The following is a 14459-nucleotide window of genomic DNA, read 5'->3' as shown; positions in this document are numbered from 1 at the left end:
AAAAGAGTACTTGACATATAATAGGAGTTCAGAACCAATTTCTGAATAAATATTCTAACTTTATGAAAGTCACTGTATCATATTCTCCTCTTATACACTGAAATATACTTGAAGGGCAGGAATGTAGTTTGTTTTGGTCTCATGGTTGGTTTTCCTAATGCCTACCATAATGTATAACATAAAGTAGTCACTCAATCATTATCTGTTTGAGTGACGATAAATATCTGTTTCAGGATTCCAGAGAAAGGGAGAGAGCTGCTCTGGCTGGGATAATAGGGGAAGGTTTTATGGTGGCATCTAAATTGAACCATGCAGGATGGGTTGAGTTTTTCTGAGAAGGTTGAGAGGAGGAACATTTCTGGCAGAAGCACCACAGAAATCAAGGAAGCGAAAGAGAACATTTTTTTTTTGAGGAACTCTGAAAAGAGAGTATTACATAACTGACCTAACATAACATGCCATTTTCTCCTCAAAGAGCTCAGAGAACTGTTGTGATTGACCAGATGCTTGTTCAGAAAGGAAATTCTCAGTTTCCACCCCTCATTTCTTTCCAGCTGCTAGTGTCATGACCCAAAGCCTCGATCAGGAGATACCTGGCCCTCTGCTATCCACACTGCTCAGGTGGTCTGTGCTCGCCATTCATTCTACTGAGCTAACAACTCGACCAAAGAAACCACACACATTGCCCTTAGGCCTAGCATTTTTAAATCCGGTAACTCTTTGAGATCTTCAAGCCTCTGAAACAAAATCTCAACGGAGAAGCCAAAAGCTGCTGTTGCCACCACAAGTAATGAGAGCAACAGGAAAGATCATAATTGGGTCAAAATACAGGCCAGAACCCTGAGCATCTGTGTTTGCTTCTTTTACCTCCCCCAATCCCACTGAAATGACAGAATAAGTATTAAAATAAAAAATTTATTAAAAATAAATTCATAGTAGTAGCAGAGAATCAGAAAAGATGACAGAAAGCTGACCATAAGGTGAGAAATTTCTGTTTTATATAAAGGACATTTGTCAACTCGATGGCAAAACACAAGGCGGCTGAAAAACTTGTATCCTCACATAGGTGATGGAGAAGATCATTGAGAAAATATTTTTCCAACAGGACCCTGGGTAACCCAAAAATCGGAGTCGGGGGGTATTAGGAGAAGAAGCTTGGGTCCAAAGAACAAGCTAGGACCTTGCCAGTCCCCACTTTAGGACAGTCAGGTGTTTGCCCCCAGGATAAAGCTGCAAGCACGGTTCTCTAACTAAAGAAGGATATCCTCTGTAAAGGTCTATGTGGGAAAAGAATCTAAAAAAGAGTGGATATGTGTATATGTATAACAGATTCACTTTGCTGTACACCTGAAACTAACACAACATTGTTAATCAATTATACCCCAATAAAAATTAAAAAAAATAATAAAGAAGGGTATCTGCTGTGGGAGTCTTCCAGAGGAGACTATGGGCCAGAGAGAGAATTGGGCTGTGACCTGGATAACTTCTGGTCAAAGACAAGAAGCCCCACCTCTCTCTGCCCCTTAGAAATGAAGCTCTCTGACAACCTCTGAAAGCCCGACTGGTCGCACCCCTCCTTCCTTTTCACTCGCCACAGCCAGTGGCAAGTGAAGTAATAATAATAATAATAATAATAATAATAATAATAATAATAATAATAATAATAATTAGAATCTGCATTTACCACTAGGGAACTAGGGGTTTCCACTTATGCTGGGAAAAAAGAAAGGTATCCCTGAAGGAGTAAAATACACTAAGGCACTCTTCCCCTTCACTGGTCCACCAGCTAGCCTTCCAACCTGCTTACCCATACCTCCTAAAATGGTATCTCTAAGTGAGGTTCTAGGACCACGGGCATACGAATCACCTGTAATGCTTATTTAAATTGTATGCATCTGTGCTTTACCCCTGACCACCCCCCCAATCATCTCCCAAATGATGGAGTAAAAGAAAATGTTCTAAACTGTAGTCAAAGGTTAGCTATTTTAGTAGGGAGGATAAGATGAGACGAACTACGAATCTGTGGGTTTTTTAATATTTTTTTGAGATTTTTGTTGATTGTAGTATAGTTGATGTACAACATTATATAAGCTATAGGAGTACAATGTAGTGATTCACAATTTTTAAAGGTTATACTCCATTTATGGTTGTTTTAAGACATTGGCTATATTCCCTGTGTTGTACAATGTATCCTTGCAGCTTATTTTAATTTTATTTTTATTTTTAATTTTTTAGGCTGCACTGTTTGGCATGTGGGATCTTAGTTCCCCGAACAGGGATTGAACTCGTGCCCCCTGCCTTGGGAACACGGAGTCTTAACCACTGGACTGCCATGGAAGTCCCCTTGTAGATTATTTTATGCATAATAGTTTGTACCTGTTAAACCTCTATGCCTATATTGCCCCTCCTCGCTTCATTCACCCCACTGGTAACCACTAATTTGTTCTCTCCATCTGTGAGTTTATTTTTTTTTCTTATATTCACAAGTTTGTTGTATTTTTTATATTCCACATATAAGTGATATCACAGTATTTGTCTTTCTCTCTCTGACTTATTTCACTTAGCATAATACCCTCCAAGTTCACCCATGTTGTTGCAAATGTCAAAATTTCATTCTTCTTCTAAGGCTGAATAGTATTCCTTTGTATATATATATACCACATCTTTTTAAAAAAATATTTATTTATTTATTTGGCTGTGCCAGGTCTCAGTTGCAGCACATGGGATCCTCACTGTGGCATGTGGGATCTTTTTTAGTTGCAGCATGCAGGCTCCTTAGTTGCAGCATGTGGGATCTTTTAGTTGTGGCATGTGGGCTTTTTTTTTTAGTTGTGGCCTGTGGGATCTAGTTTCCCGACCAGGGATCGAACTCAAGACCCCCACATTTGGAGCACAGAGTCCTGACCACTGGACCACCAGGGAAGTCTCTATATGACATCTTCATAATCCATTCATCTGTTGATGGACACTTAGGCTGATTTCATATCTTGGCAATTGTAAATAATGCTGTGGAACATTAGGATGCAAGTATCTTTTCAAACTAGTGTTTTAATTTTTTCGGATATATACCCAGGAGTGGGTATTGTTGATTTTGGTTTGCTAGGATTTTGTTGACGATTTTTGCATCTATGTTCATCAGTGATATTGGCCTGTAATTTTCTTTCTTTGTGATACCTTTGGTTTTGGTATCAGGGTAATGCTGGCCTCATAGAATGAGTTTGGGAGTGTTCCTCCCTCTGCAACTTTTTGGAATAGTTTGAGATGGAGAGATGTTAACTCTTCTCTAAATGTTTGGTAGAATTCACCTGGTCTTGGACTTTTGTTTGTTGGGAGTTTAAAAATTACTGATTCAACTTCATTACTGATAATTTGTCTGTTCATATTTTCTATTTCTTCAATTCAGTCTTAGGAGTTTGTACGTTCCTAAGAATTTGTCCATTTTTTCTAGGTTGTCCATTTTATCGGCATACACTTTTTCATAGTAGTCTCTTATGATCCTTTGTATTTCTGTAGTTTCAGTTGTAACTTCTCCTTTTTAATTTCTGATTTTATTGATTTGGGCCCTCTCCCTTTTTATCTTGAAGAATCTGGCTAAAGGTTTATCATTTTAAAAAATCTTTTCAAAGAACTAGCTCTTTGTTTCATTAATCTTTTCTATTTTTTTAGTCTCTATTTCACTTATTTCTGCTGTGATCATTATGATTTCTTTCTTTCTACTACCTTTGTTTGTTCTTCTTTTTTATTTTCTTTAATTGTAAGGTTAGGTTGTTTATGTGATATTTTTTCTTGTTTCCTAAGGTAAGCTTGTATTGCTATAAACTTCCCTCTTAGAACTGCTTTTGCTGTGTCTCATAGGTTCTAGACCGTCGTGTTTTCATTTTCATTTGTCTCTAGGTATTTTTTGATTTCCTCTTTTGATTTCTTCAGTAATCCATTGACTGTTTAGTAGCATGTTTTTTGGTCTCCGTGTTTTGTGTTTTTTGGGGCTTTTTTCTTGTAGTTGATTTCTAGTCTCATAGCATTGTGGTTGGAAAAGATGGTTGATATGATTTCAGTTTTCTTAAATTTACCAAGGCTTATTTTGTGGCCTAGCATGTGATCTATCCTGGAGAATGTTCTGTGTGCACTTGAAAAGAATGTGTTCTGCTGCAATTGGATGGAATGTTCTATACCTATATCTATATCTATCTATCTATCTATATATCTATTAGGTCTAATGTGTCATTTATGGCCAGTGTTTCCTTGTTGATTTTCTGTTTGGAGGGTCTCTCTGTTCATATAATTGGGATGTTAAAGTTTCCTACTATTATTGTGTTACTGTCAATTTCTCCCTTTATGTCCATTAATATTTGCTTTATCTATTTAGGTGCTCCTATATTGGGTGCATATATTTTTACGATTGTTTATATCTTCTTCTTGAATTAATCCCTTGATCATTGGATAATGTCCTTCTTTGTCTCTTGTAAGAGTCTTTATTTTAAAGTCTATTTTGTATGATATAAGTATTGCTACCCTGGCTTTCTTTTGATTTCCATTTGTGTGGAATACCTTTTCCCATACCCTCACTTTCAGTCCGTGTGTGTCGTTAGATCTGAAGTGGGTCTCTTGTAGGCAGCATATGTATGGATCTTGTTTTTGTGTCTATTGGGCCACTCTATGTGTTTTGATTGGAGCATTTAGTCCATTTACATTTAAAGTAATTATTGATATGTATCTTCTTATTTCCATTTTGTTAATTGTTTTGGAGTTGTTTTGTTGGTCTTTTTTGTTCCTTTCTTCTGGTTTTGTTCTCTTTCCTTGTGATTTGATGACTATCTTTATTGTTATGTTTGGATTCCTTTTTCATTTGTGTGTGTGTATACTTATTATAGATTTTTGGTTTGTGGTTACTATGAGGTTTTTATATAGCAATGTATATATGTATACATGATTGTTTTAAGTTGCTGATCTCTCATTTCAAATGCATTTTAACAACCCTGCATTTGTACTCTCCACCCCCATGATTACTGATTTTGATATCATATTTTACATCTAACTGTTTTGTTTATCCGTTAACTGCTAATTGTGGATACAGATGATTTTACTAGTTTTGTCTTTTAACCTTCCTACTAGTTTTGTACATGGTTGATTCTTTACTATATATTTGCATTTAATGATGAACTATTTCCTTTCATAATTTTCATGTTTCTAATTGCGGCCTTTTCTTTTTCACTTGGAGATGTCCCTTTAACATTTCTTGTAAAGGTGGTTTGGTGGTGCTGAACTCTTTTAGTTTTTGCTTGTCTGTAAACGTACTGGTCTTTCCGTCAAATCTGAACGAGAGTCTTTCTGGGTAGAGTATTCTTTTTTGTAAGTATTTCCCTTTCATTACTTTGAATATATTGTGTCACTCCCTTCTGGCCTGTAGAGTGTCTGCTGAAAAGTCAGCGAATAGCCTTATGGGAGTTCCCTTGTATGTCATTTTTTGCTTTTCCTTTGTTGTCTTTATTTTTTTAAATATATTTTTAAAGTTTATTTTCATGATGTTTATTTTGTTTTTGTAATTTTCAGGTGTCAATTTATTTCTCCCTGAACATCCTGGTTGAAATTCCACCCTTGACTATTCCAATGCACTCTCTCTCTCTCTCTCTTTTTTTTTTTTTTTTTTTTTGGCCACACCATGCAGCATGTGGGATCTTAGTTTCCTGACCAGGGATCAAATCTGCTCCCTCTGCAGTGGAAGAGTGGAGTCTTAACCCCTGGACTGCCAGAGAAGTCTCCCTTTGCTGCTTTTAATATTCTCTCTTTATCTTTAAATTTTAATTATTGATACAATGTGTCTTGGTGTGTTCCTCTTTGGTTAATCCTGTGTGGGACTCTCTGTGCTTCCTGGACTTGGGTATTTGTTTCCTTTCCCAGGTTAGGGACATTTTCAGCTATTATGTCTTCAAATATGTTCTCAGCCCCTTTCTCTTGCTTTTCTTCTTCTGGGACCCCTGTAATGTGAATATTTGTGTGTTTGATATTGTCCCAGAGTTCTCTTAAACTGTCCTCATTTCTCTAATTCTTTTTTCTTTTTTTCTGTTTGGCATCAGTTATTTCCACTACTCTCTTCCAGCTGGCTGATCCATTCCTCTGTATCATTTAGTCTACTGTTGACTCCTTCTAGTGTGTTTTTCATTTCCGTTGTTGTATTCTTCATCTCTTTTTGGGTTTACTTTATATTTTCTAACTCTTTGTGAAAGACTTCTCACTTCTTGCTCTGTGCATTCATTCTTCTCCTAAGTTCTTTGGTCATCTTTACAGTCGCTACCCTGAACTGTTTCTTGGGTAGATTGCCTATCTCCACTTCACTTAGTTCTTCTTCTGAGGTTTAATCTTGTTGCTTTGTCTGGTGCATCTTCCTCTGTCACCTCATTTTGCCTAAGTTGCTGTTTGTATTTTTATGTATTTTATGTACGAGTTATATTTCTTAACCTTGGAGAAGTGGCCTTCCGCAGGAGATGTCCTGTGCATCCCAGCAGTACATGCCCCTCTCATCATCCAAGCTGTATGCTCTAGGGGTTCCCCCTATGAGGGCTGTGTGGTTCCTTCTGTTGTGGTGGGCTATGTGGGTGTCTGATAGGCTTGGTTGGCCCTGGTCTGTTTGTTTGCCAGGTTCTGCCTTGTATGGAGCTGTTGGCTGCTGGTTAGTAGGGCCTGGTCACAGGGCTGCTGACTGCAGAACTCCAGGGAGCCCCAGGGCTAGTGCTGGCTCACTGGTGGGCAGAGTCAGAATCTAGAAGACTCCAGGGTGTTATCTGCCTACTGGTGGGCGAAGCCAGGTCTTGGAGTTAGTGCCAGACTACTGGCAGGCAGAGCCGGATCCTGGAGTCTGGTTGCAGGGCTCAGGGGTCCCAGAGCTGGTGTCAGATCACTGGTGGTGGGGGTGAGCTGTTCCTGATACAAGTGGCTATGATGATGTCCGGGTTGTCCCAAAGCTTGTATTGGCCTGCTAGTGGGCAAGATTGAGGCCCAGCTGGTCCCAAGGTAGGATCTGGCCTGCTGGTGGGCAGGCTGGTTTTGTAGGCTGTGGGATTGTGGTTTTCTTGCATGTGGTGTCTGCCCCCTGGTGGGTGAGGCTTGTCCAGAGGCTAAAGCAGGCTTCCTGTAGCGCAGAGCTGGGGCCCTGAGGATTCTGGGGCTGGTTCCTGCCCACTGGTGAGTGGAGCTGGGTTCTGGAACTCTGGTGGGTGAGGCCATGTCCAGAGGTGGCTGTAGGCTCAGGGGGTCTTAAGGCAGCCTGTCTGCTGCTGATGAGGCTGTATTCCCACCCAGTGACTTGCTTGACCTGAGGTGTGCCAGCAGCGGTGCCTACAAGCTGTTGGGCCAGGGCAGGGCTGGATCCTGGAGCAATAAGCTAGAGGGAAGATTCCACAGTGGTGCCCCCCAGCACCAGTGTCCACGTGGTAGAAGGAGCTCCCAAGGATAGCTGCTGCCAGTGTCTATGTCTCCAGGGTGAGCTTCAGTTGCCTCCTGCCTCTCTGGGAGACTCCCCAAGATCAGCAGGTAGGTCTGACCCAGTCTCCTATCAAATGTTTGCTTTTGCTCTGCGTCCCAAGGCCTGTGAGATTTTGTGTGTGCCCTTAAAGAGTAAAGTCTCTATTTCCCCCAGTTCTCTGGGACTGCCAAAATTAAGCCCTGCTGGCCTTCAAAGCCAAATGCTCTGGGGGCTTGTCTTCCTGGTTCAGGACCCCTGGGCTGGGACGCCTGATGTGGGGCTCAGACCTCTCACTCTTGTGGGAGAACCTCTGCAATGGAATTATTCTCCAGTCTGTGGGTCACCTACCAGGGAGTATGGGACTTGACTATATCATAAGTCTGCCCCCCTACACATCTTATTGTGGTTCCTTCTTTATGTCTTGTAACTTGTAGCTTTTTACCAAGCACAGATGCAAGGGATTTTTGTCTAGTAGAAAAGATAATCTCCAAAGTTACAGATCTATTGCCCTATAGCAGCGGTCCCCAACCTTTTTGGCACCATGGACCGGTTTTGTGGAAGACAGTTTTTCTACAGATGGGGTGCGGGGGAGATGGTTCAGGTGGCAATGCGAGCACTGGGGAGCGATGGGGAGCGGCAGAAGCTTCGCTCTCTCGCTCACCCGCCACTTGCCTCCTGCTGTGCAACCAGGTTCCTAACAGGCTGCGGACTGGTACTGGTCCACAGCCCAGGAGTTGGGGACCCCTGCCCTATAGGATATTAATTTCTTTTTCTCTAACTTAACATTTCAGAATGCCATCCCCAATAACTATATAAACCTCTGTTCCTCAGAAGATCTTTGAATCAGTTTAACTGTTCCTTCATTAATGGGTTAAATACATCTTTGACACACATTCAATCTATATTTGAATGTCATGTTTTTAGCTTTTAAAAAATTATACTATGATGTCTTGTTTTGACAAAAACACAAATCCAAAGTTCAGCAATTCCGACAGATTCTTTTTCCTCTTAAAGTTAGAGTAAAGTTAAATTGGATACTCTCTATTAATGCACTGCTTTTGTAACCAGAACAGAACAGAACAGTAATTGTTGCTTTTTAAAAAATAATTCAGGCCAGGGCCCACCTAGGAGGTAGTCGGGGAAAGAGAGATGGAGGTGAGGGGGCCGACTCCAAGTATCCCTTCTCAAGAAATAGCGTTCTCGGGTCCTTGAGTGCTGATCTTAGCTTCAGGTCCAACACGCATTTCTGAACTCGCTCATCTCTGGGGTTAGCACAGACACGCTGCTCCCTCTTGGTGATGAAGCTGGGAAGCAAAGGAGGGAAAGATTACAAACAGAGGAGGGTTCAGCAAATGGGGATGGGGAGGCCCATCCTCCCTGCCCCTCAGATTCCCCACTCGGCCCAGCCTCTTCTTTCCTTGCTCTGCTGCAGGAGCTCAGAGTGGCCCCTCTCTGAGACCCTCCCTCAGCCTCCGAGACTCCCTTAGTGACTCATGGAGTTTCCTTGGGCAGCCTCGCTCCTGCTCTCTCCTTCCTTCCCTAGCTTCCCTCTTCCCCGGGAACATCTCATACCTGATGCCCTGCAGGATCCTAATGAGGACATAAGCCTCAGCTGACCTGGCAGGATCCAGAAGGTGGGACTTTTCTGGACATCCATCCATCAGGTGCCTCCCCCAACACCCCCAGACATGGCCAGTGAGCTTGGCACTTACATGATGGCAGGCCGGGAACACGCACTGGTCGTTTCTACATAATCTTTCATGAATGCACATCGGATATTTCGTGAGGTGTAAGACATGCAGCAGTCAGTGGGACGGTGAAAGCCTACAGCAAGAGAAAGGGTCACTTCTTAAGGACTGAGTCTGAGGAAAACTAGATCCTTTCCCCCTTTGCTCCTGAGCACTGGGAAGGGTAAGAAGGTGCAGGACTCGAAAGGGATGTTTTCCTTGTCTGCCGGCACTTGCTGGTGTCTCCTGGCTTCACTCTCCCCAGGGTTGAGCTGTGTGTCTGAGGGCATCCAGGCAGGGCCACAACAGAGCAGGACCATTCCTCCCAGAAGAGGAAGGGTCTGAGGCCTGCAGGGGGCACCAGAGAGCACCCCTCCCCCCTCCCCCAGATGAGCCACAGCCAGGTGGAATAGAAGTCATCTACAGAAGAGGCCATCTATGGACCCATGGCCCATCCTGAACTTCCTTGGAGATGTTCACCACCCACAGGACCCTCCTCTCCCCCCAGGCCCTGTAAACGAGGTAGACTGAAGCCATTGAGCAGATCTGTACCTGCTGGCTGTTTTTAAATATATACCGTAACAAAATTTTACCTCCTTGAGCTATTGAGTGTTCACTCTTCAGGTTCGGCATCAGGTGTTCTATTTGAGAGAAACAGTAGAGGAGGGAAGAAAAATTACTGGGTAGCAGTTGTTTCAACATCTCCATCTATCTCATTCCTCAACCCCATCCCCTGGTAGGGAGGCAAGGATGCTGGACCACTGGACCAGACCTGCCTCCAGGCCCATTTTCTCTATCAAGGCCCTGAGACTTCTCAGGGAACTTTTGAAAACGTTTGAGACATGAAAACATTCTATTGACTTGAATACAAAAAGCAAATTGCAAATCCAACACAAATAAATCAGTTGATTAGCTACATAATGTGATACAGTCCACAAAGCTTTCTACACATTTTTGGAATTCACAGGACTCTGGAAGCAGACAAATTTTTCATTAAATGATTTGGTGGCACAATGTCACCCAAAGTGAAGTGAGGCTATCTACAGGCTTTATTTACTCCTTTAACATAGGAGTAAATGTGTTTGCTGCAGAAATATTACTGTGTTTGGTTAATGTGTCTCTCAGACTCTGTCAGGGATGTTAAGTAATGTCCAGGTATGTGTTACCTTTTTAAAAATATATATTTTCAGAATGTGATAAAATGTACATAATATAAAGTATACAATTTTAATCATCTCTAAGTGTACAGGTCAGTAACATTAAGTACATTCACGTATTGTGCAACTCATCACAATCCATCCATGGAACTTTTTTCATCTTGCAAAACTGAAACTCTGTACCCATTAAACAATAACTCCCCATTTCCCCCTACCCCATCCCCTGGGCCACTGCCATTCTACTTTCTGTCTCTGAATTTAACTACTTGAAGTACCTCATATGAGTGGAATTATACTATTTGTCCTTTTGTGACTGGCTTATCTCACTTATCATTATGTCTTCAATATTCATCCATGTTGTAGCATGTATCAGAATTTCCTTATTTTTTCAGGCTGAATAATATTCCATTGTATGTATATACCCTGTTTTTCAATCCATTTGTTTGTCAATGGACACTTGGGTTGCTTCCCCCTTTTGGCGATTAAAATTCATGCTGCTGTTAGCATGGTTGTACAGGTGTCTCTTCATGTATCTGCTTTCAGTTTTTTGGGTATATCAAGAAAAGGAATTGCTGGGTCATATTTTATTATCTTTTTAAAACCTGAAAAATTCTGCATTCCAAAATACATCTAGCCCCAGAGATTTTGATAAGGGGTTGTAGACCTGTACTATGCTAATTAGGCAAACACAACTAAACTTTTAGCTCATTTCTTATATAGTTACATATGAATTATATTAAATGAGGCATGTGCACACACTTCAACATGCTTGATATGATGTGTGGGGGGCTTGCAAAAGTCTTAAATGACATGTCTTTCCATAACAGCTTGTTAACTAGCTTGTATCCTAACGCCACCACTTACGGCTGTGTGATCTTGAGCAAGTTATCTAGGGTTTCTATGCCTCAGCTTTCTCATTTGTAAAATGAGAATAATAATAATAATAAGCAAAACCATATAATTTGCTGATAGTCTACCCCACAGCATTGTTAGGAGGATCCAATGTATTAATATCTATAAGACGCTTAGAACAGTGCCTGCTTTCACATAGGAAGTACTAGATATTTATTTGTTAGATAAATAAATATGATTAAGTAGACTTGGGTGAGTCACTTGCCAGGCTTGTCCAATTTCCTCCCTGAAATGATAGTTTTACACCAGAGGGTATATAATAGCTCTAACATCATAGAATTCTATACCTCTTTCTACACATTTACAATTTTACTACAATTCTCTTGATCTAGCCCATATGGTCCTATATCAGCTAAGAGAAAGTGTCAGATAATTCTGGCCATGAAAGGGAGAGAATTGTTTCCCCAGGTGGGACCAGTCACCCGTATACAGTCTTCCCCAGGGATCGAAGGCTGCAGGGAGAAGTCCATACCTACTGCTGCTGCTTTTAACCAAGTATCACATCCCTATTGGGACAAAGGTGTCCCTCTGTGTCTCCTCCCTGGACTGCACGTTACCATCAATCTGCCCACCTGTGAGAAGGCTCACTGAACTCACCAACTGCAGCCTGGGCAGCAAGGATGAGGCAGGAGAGGGCAGCTATTGAGGTCTTCATCTTCCCCGTGCACAGCCAGTACCAGCCTGAGATCTCCTGGGCTCTCTGCTCTCTGACTTCCCCAGACCCCAGCTCTGCCCTTGTATTTATAAGAAGAGGGGGACCAGGAAGTCACAGGGCAGAGGTCAGAATGCTGTTCTTTGGCTGAATAACAGACAACACACTATTTCTAAAAAAGGGGAACGAGGCTGGGAAGGCAACAGGAAGTAGAGGGCAAGGATGACTTGAGGCTTTCCCAACTGCCCAATGGATACAGGCAAAGGGAGGGACTAGTTTATGAAGGATACTTCCTCTAGGAGGTTCACTGAATACTTTAATCAGAACTTTTTCCTCGGGAGTTAACCCCATTCAAGGGCATGAACAGCCTGTTATCAGGGGTGACCAGAGAGGACGCTCTAATGTGTGAACCTGGTCATGTGACTCCTCTCTTTGTTTCACCCCCACATCCAATCCATTAATAAATACGATTGGGTCTACTTTCAAAAATGTGTCCAGAATCTTATTATTTTTCACCACATCTACCCTCTCCATCTTGTCTGAGCCAACCTTATCTCTCACCAGGATTCTTGCAAAACCTCCTAATTTGTTTCCTTCCTCTGCCCTTGCCCTGTTTCACTTCATTCTCAACTTTGCAGCCAGAGTGATCCTGTTAAAATATAAATCAGATCAAGTCAATCCTGTTTAAACGCCGCCGATGGCTTTTTAATCTCCCCAGTGTAAAGCCCAATCCTCCTAATAGCCTACAAGCCCCTATGTGCTCTGATCCCTGTTTTCTCTCTGTTTTCAGGCCCTATTACTTCCCCTCACTCATTCTGCTTCAGTTATACAGGCTGGTTCAGAGACTTTTGTTCCCTCTGCCTTTGTTACTCTTCCCTTAAATTACTGTATTACTTTCTCCCTAACTTCCTTCGGCTCCTTACTCAAATGTTATTTTTCTGGTTAGTCTTTCTGGGACACTCTATCTAAAATTATAACCTCCCTCTGCCCAAATTTCTTGTCTTAATTTTTTCTCCTGTGCACTTAACACTATCTAATATACTATATACTTTACTTGTAAATCTTTTAGTATCTGTCTCTTCTTCTAGAACACAAACTCCATGAGAGCAGGGATTTTTGTATCTTTGTTCCTAGTTTAGATTCCCCTGAAAGCAGAGCATGAGAACTATGGGGTGAAGCTTGATAATTTGGGAAGTATTCCTAGGAGCAGGAATGAGAGCCTGGCCCAGTTGGTGGGGATTAGCATTTGATTCTGCTGGGACTTTTTGAAGTGCCTTATGAATGCATTGCAGAATATTTTGCCTGGAGGAAGAAAGGAGAAACATTTATCTCCTGGCTTTCATCCCTGTGGCATTTTAAAATATGGCCACAAATTCGTTGACATGCTTCTCATCAAACAGTGGGGTCTGTTTTCTCCCCTTGAAGCAGAGAGGGCTTTGACTGGTTCCATCAATGGAGCATGCCATGTGACCTCTGAAGCTAGGGTGTGAAAAACCATGGGGCTTCAACCTTGATCACTGGGGACACTTACTCTTGGAGCCCTGAGCCACCATTTAAGAGGAGTGACTAGCTTGAGGCTGCCATGCTGTGAGGAAGCCCAAACTCCATGCAGGTGTTCTGGCTGACAGTCCCAAATGAGCATAGTCTTCAAGTCATCCCAGCCTAAGTGCCAGACATGGGAGTGAGGAAACCTGTAGATCTGCACTGTCCAATATAGCAACTACTAGCCACATGTGGCTACTGAGCACTTTAAATGGGGTTAATCTAAATTGAGATATTCTGAAAGTATAAACTACACACTGGGTTTCAAAGATTTAGTACCCCCCCAAAATATAAAAAAACTCAATAATTTTTTATATCGATTACATGTGGAAATGATACGGTTTGGGATATACTGGATTAAAGAAAATACATTATGAAAATTGTTTCATCTGTTTTACTTTTTTTTTTTTTTTTTTTTTTAAGCCATGCCACGTGACTTGCGGGCTCTTAATACCCCAACCAGGGATTGAACCTGGGCCAAGGCAGTGAAAGTGCCGAGTCCTAACCATTGGACTGCCAGGGAATTCCCCTGTTTTCCTTTTTAAATACGGCTACTAAAAAATTTAAATTTACATATGTGACTTGCATTGTATTTTTATTGGACAGCACTGCTCTAGATGGTTCCCCATCCCTTTGAGTCATTTCTTGCTAATTGTGTCTTCCCAAGCATGCCCCAGGCATCATCAGCAGAGATAAGCCATCTGGGCTGTGCCCTGTATGAATTTCTGACCCATAGAATTTGTGAGTAGAATACAGTCGTGGTCATTTTATTCCACTAAGCTTTGGGTGGTTTGTTACACAGCAATAGATGGTGGGGACAACCCTTCATTGGCCAGTGGTGGATCACAAATATTAAATTCCTCACACTTCTGGTTTGCTAATGCATGTGTGTTATATTCTATCATGATTTCCACAGCTCAGGATCAGAGAAGCCCCAGGGCAGGAAGCTAGAGTTATGAGGCAAGAGACCTGCATGAAGCTTGTGTAAATCTAAGAAAAGTGATGACTGA

At 41.8% G+C, this 14459-nt stretch overlaps 1 protein-coding gene across 1 annotated transcript; it reads right to left on the bottom strand.

Moving 5' to 3' along the window:
- Positions 1 to 8292: 8292 nt before the first annotated feature.
- LOC118886934 (C-C motif chemokine 15-like) lies at positions 8293 to 12006 on the bottom strand. The gene is made up of 4 exons (XM_036837331.1): positions 11853 to 12006; positions 9780 to 9827; positions 9172 to 9283; positions 8293 to 8763 (listed from the first exon to the last, which is right to left on the bottom strand). The coding sequence occupies exons 1-4, from the start codon at positions 11908 to 11910 to the stop codon at positions 8568 to 8570; spliced, it is 414 nt and encodes a 137-aa protein (XP_036693226.1). The 5' UTR covers positions 11911 to 12006; the 3' UTR covers positions 8293 to 8567.
- Between the last annotated feature and the right edge of the window lie 2453 nt (positions 12007 to 14459).

Source organism: Balaenoptera musculus, chromosome 20 (assembly GCF_009873245.2).
Source record: "Balaenoptera musculus isolate JJ_BM4_2016_0621 chromosome 20, mBalMus1.pri.v3, whole genome shotgun sequence".
Taxonomy (NCBI): domain Eukaryota; kingdom Metazoa; phylum Chordata; class Mammalia; order Artiodactyla; family Balaenopteridae; genus Balaenoptera; species Balaenoptera musculus.
Note: the sequence above shows the minus strand (reverse complement) of the source record. Positions and strands in the feature narration are given on the sequence as shown.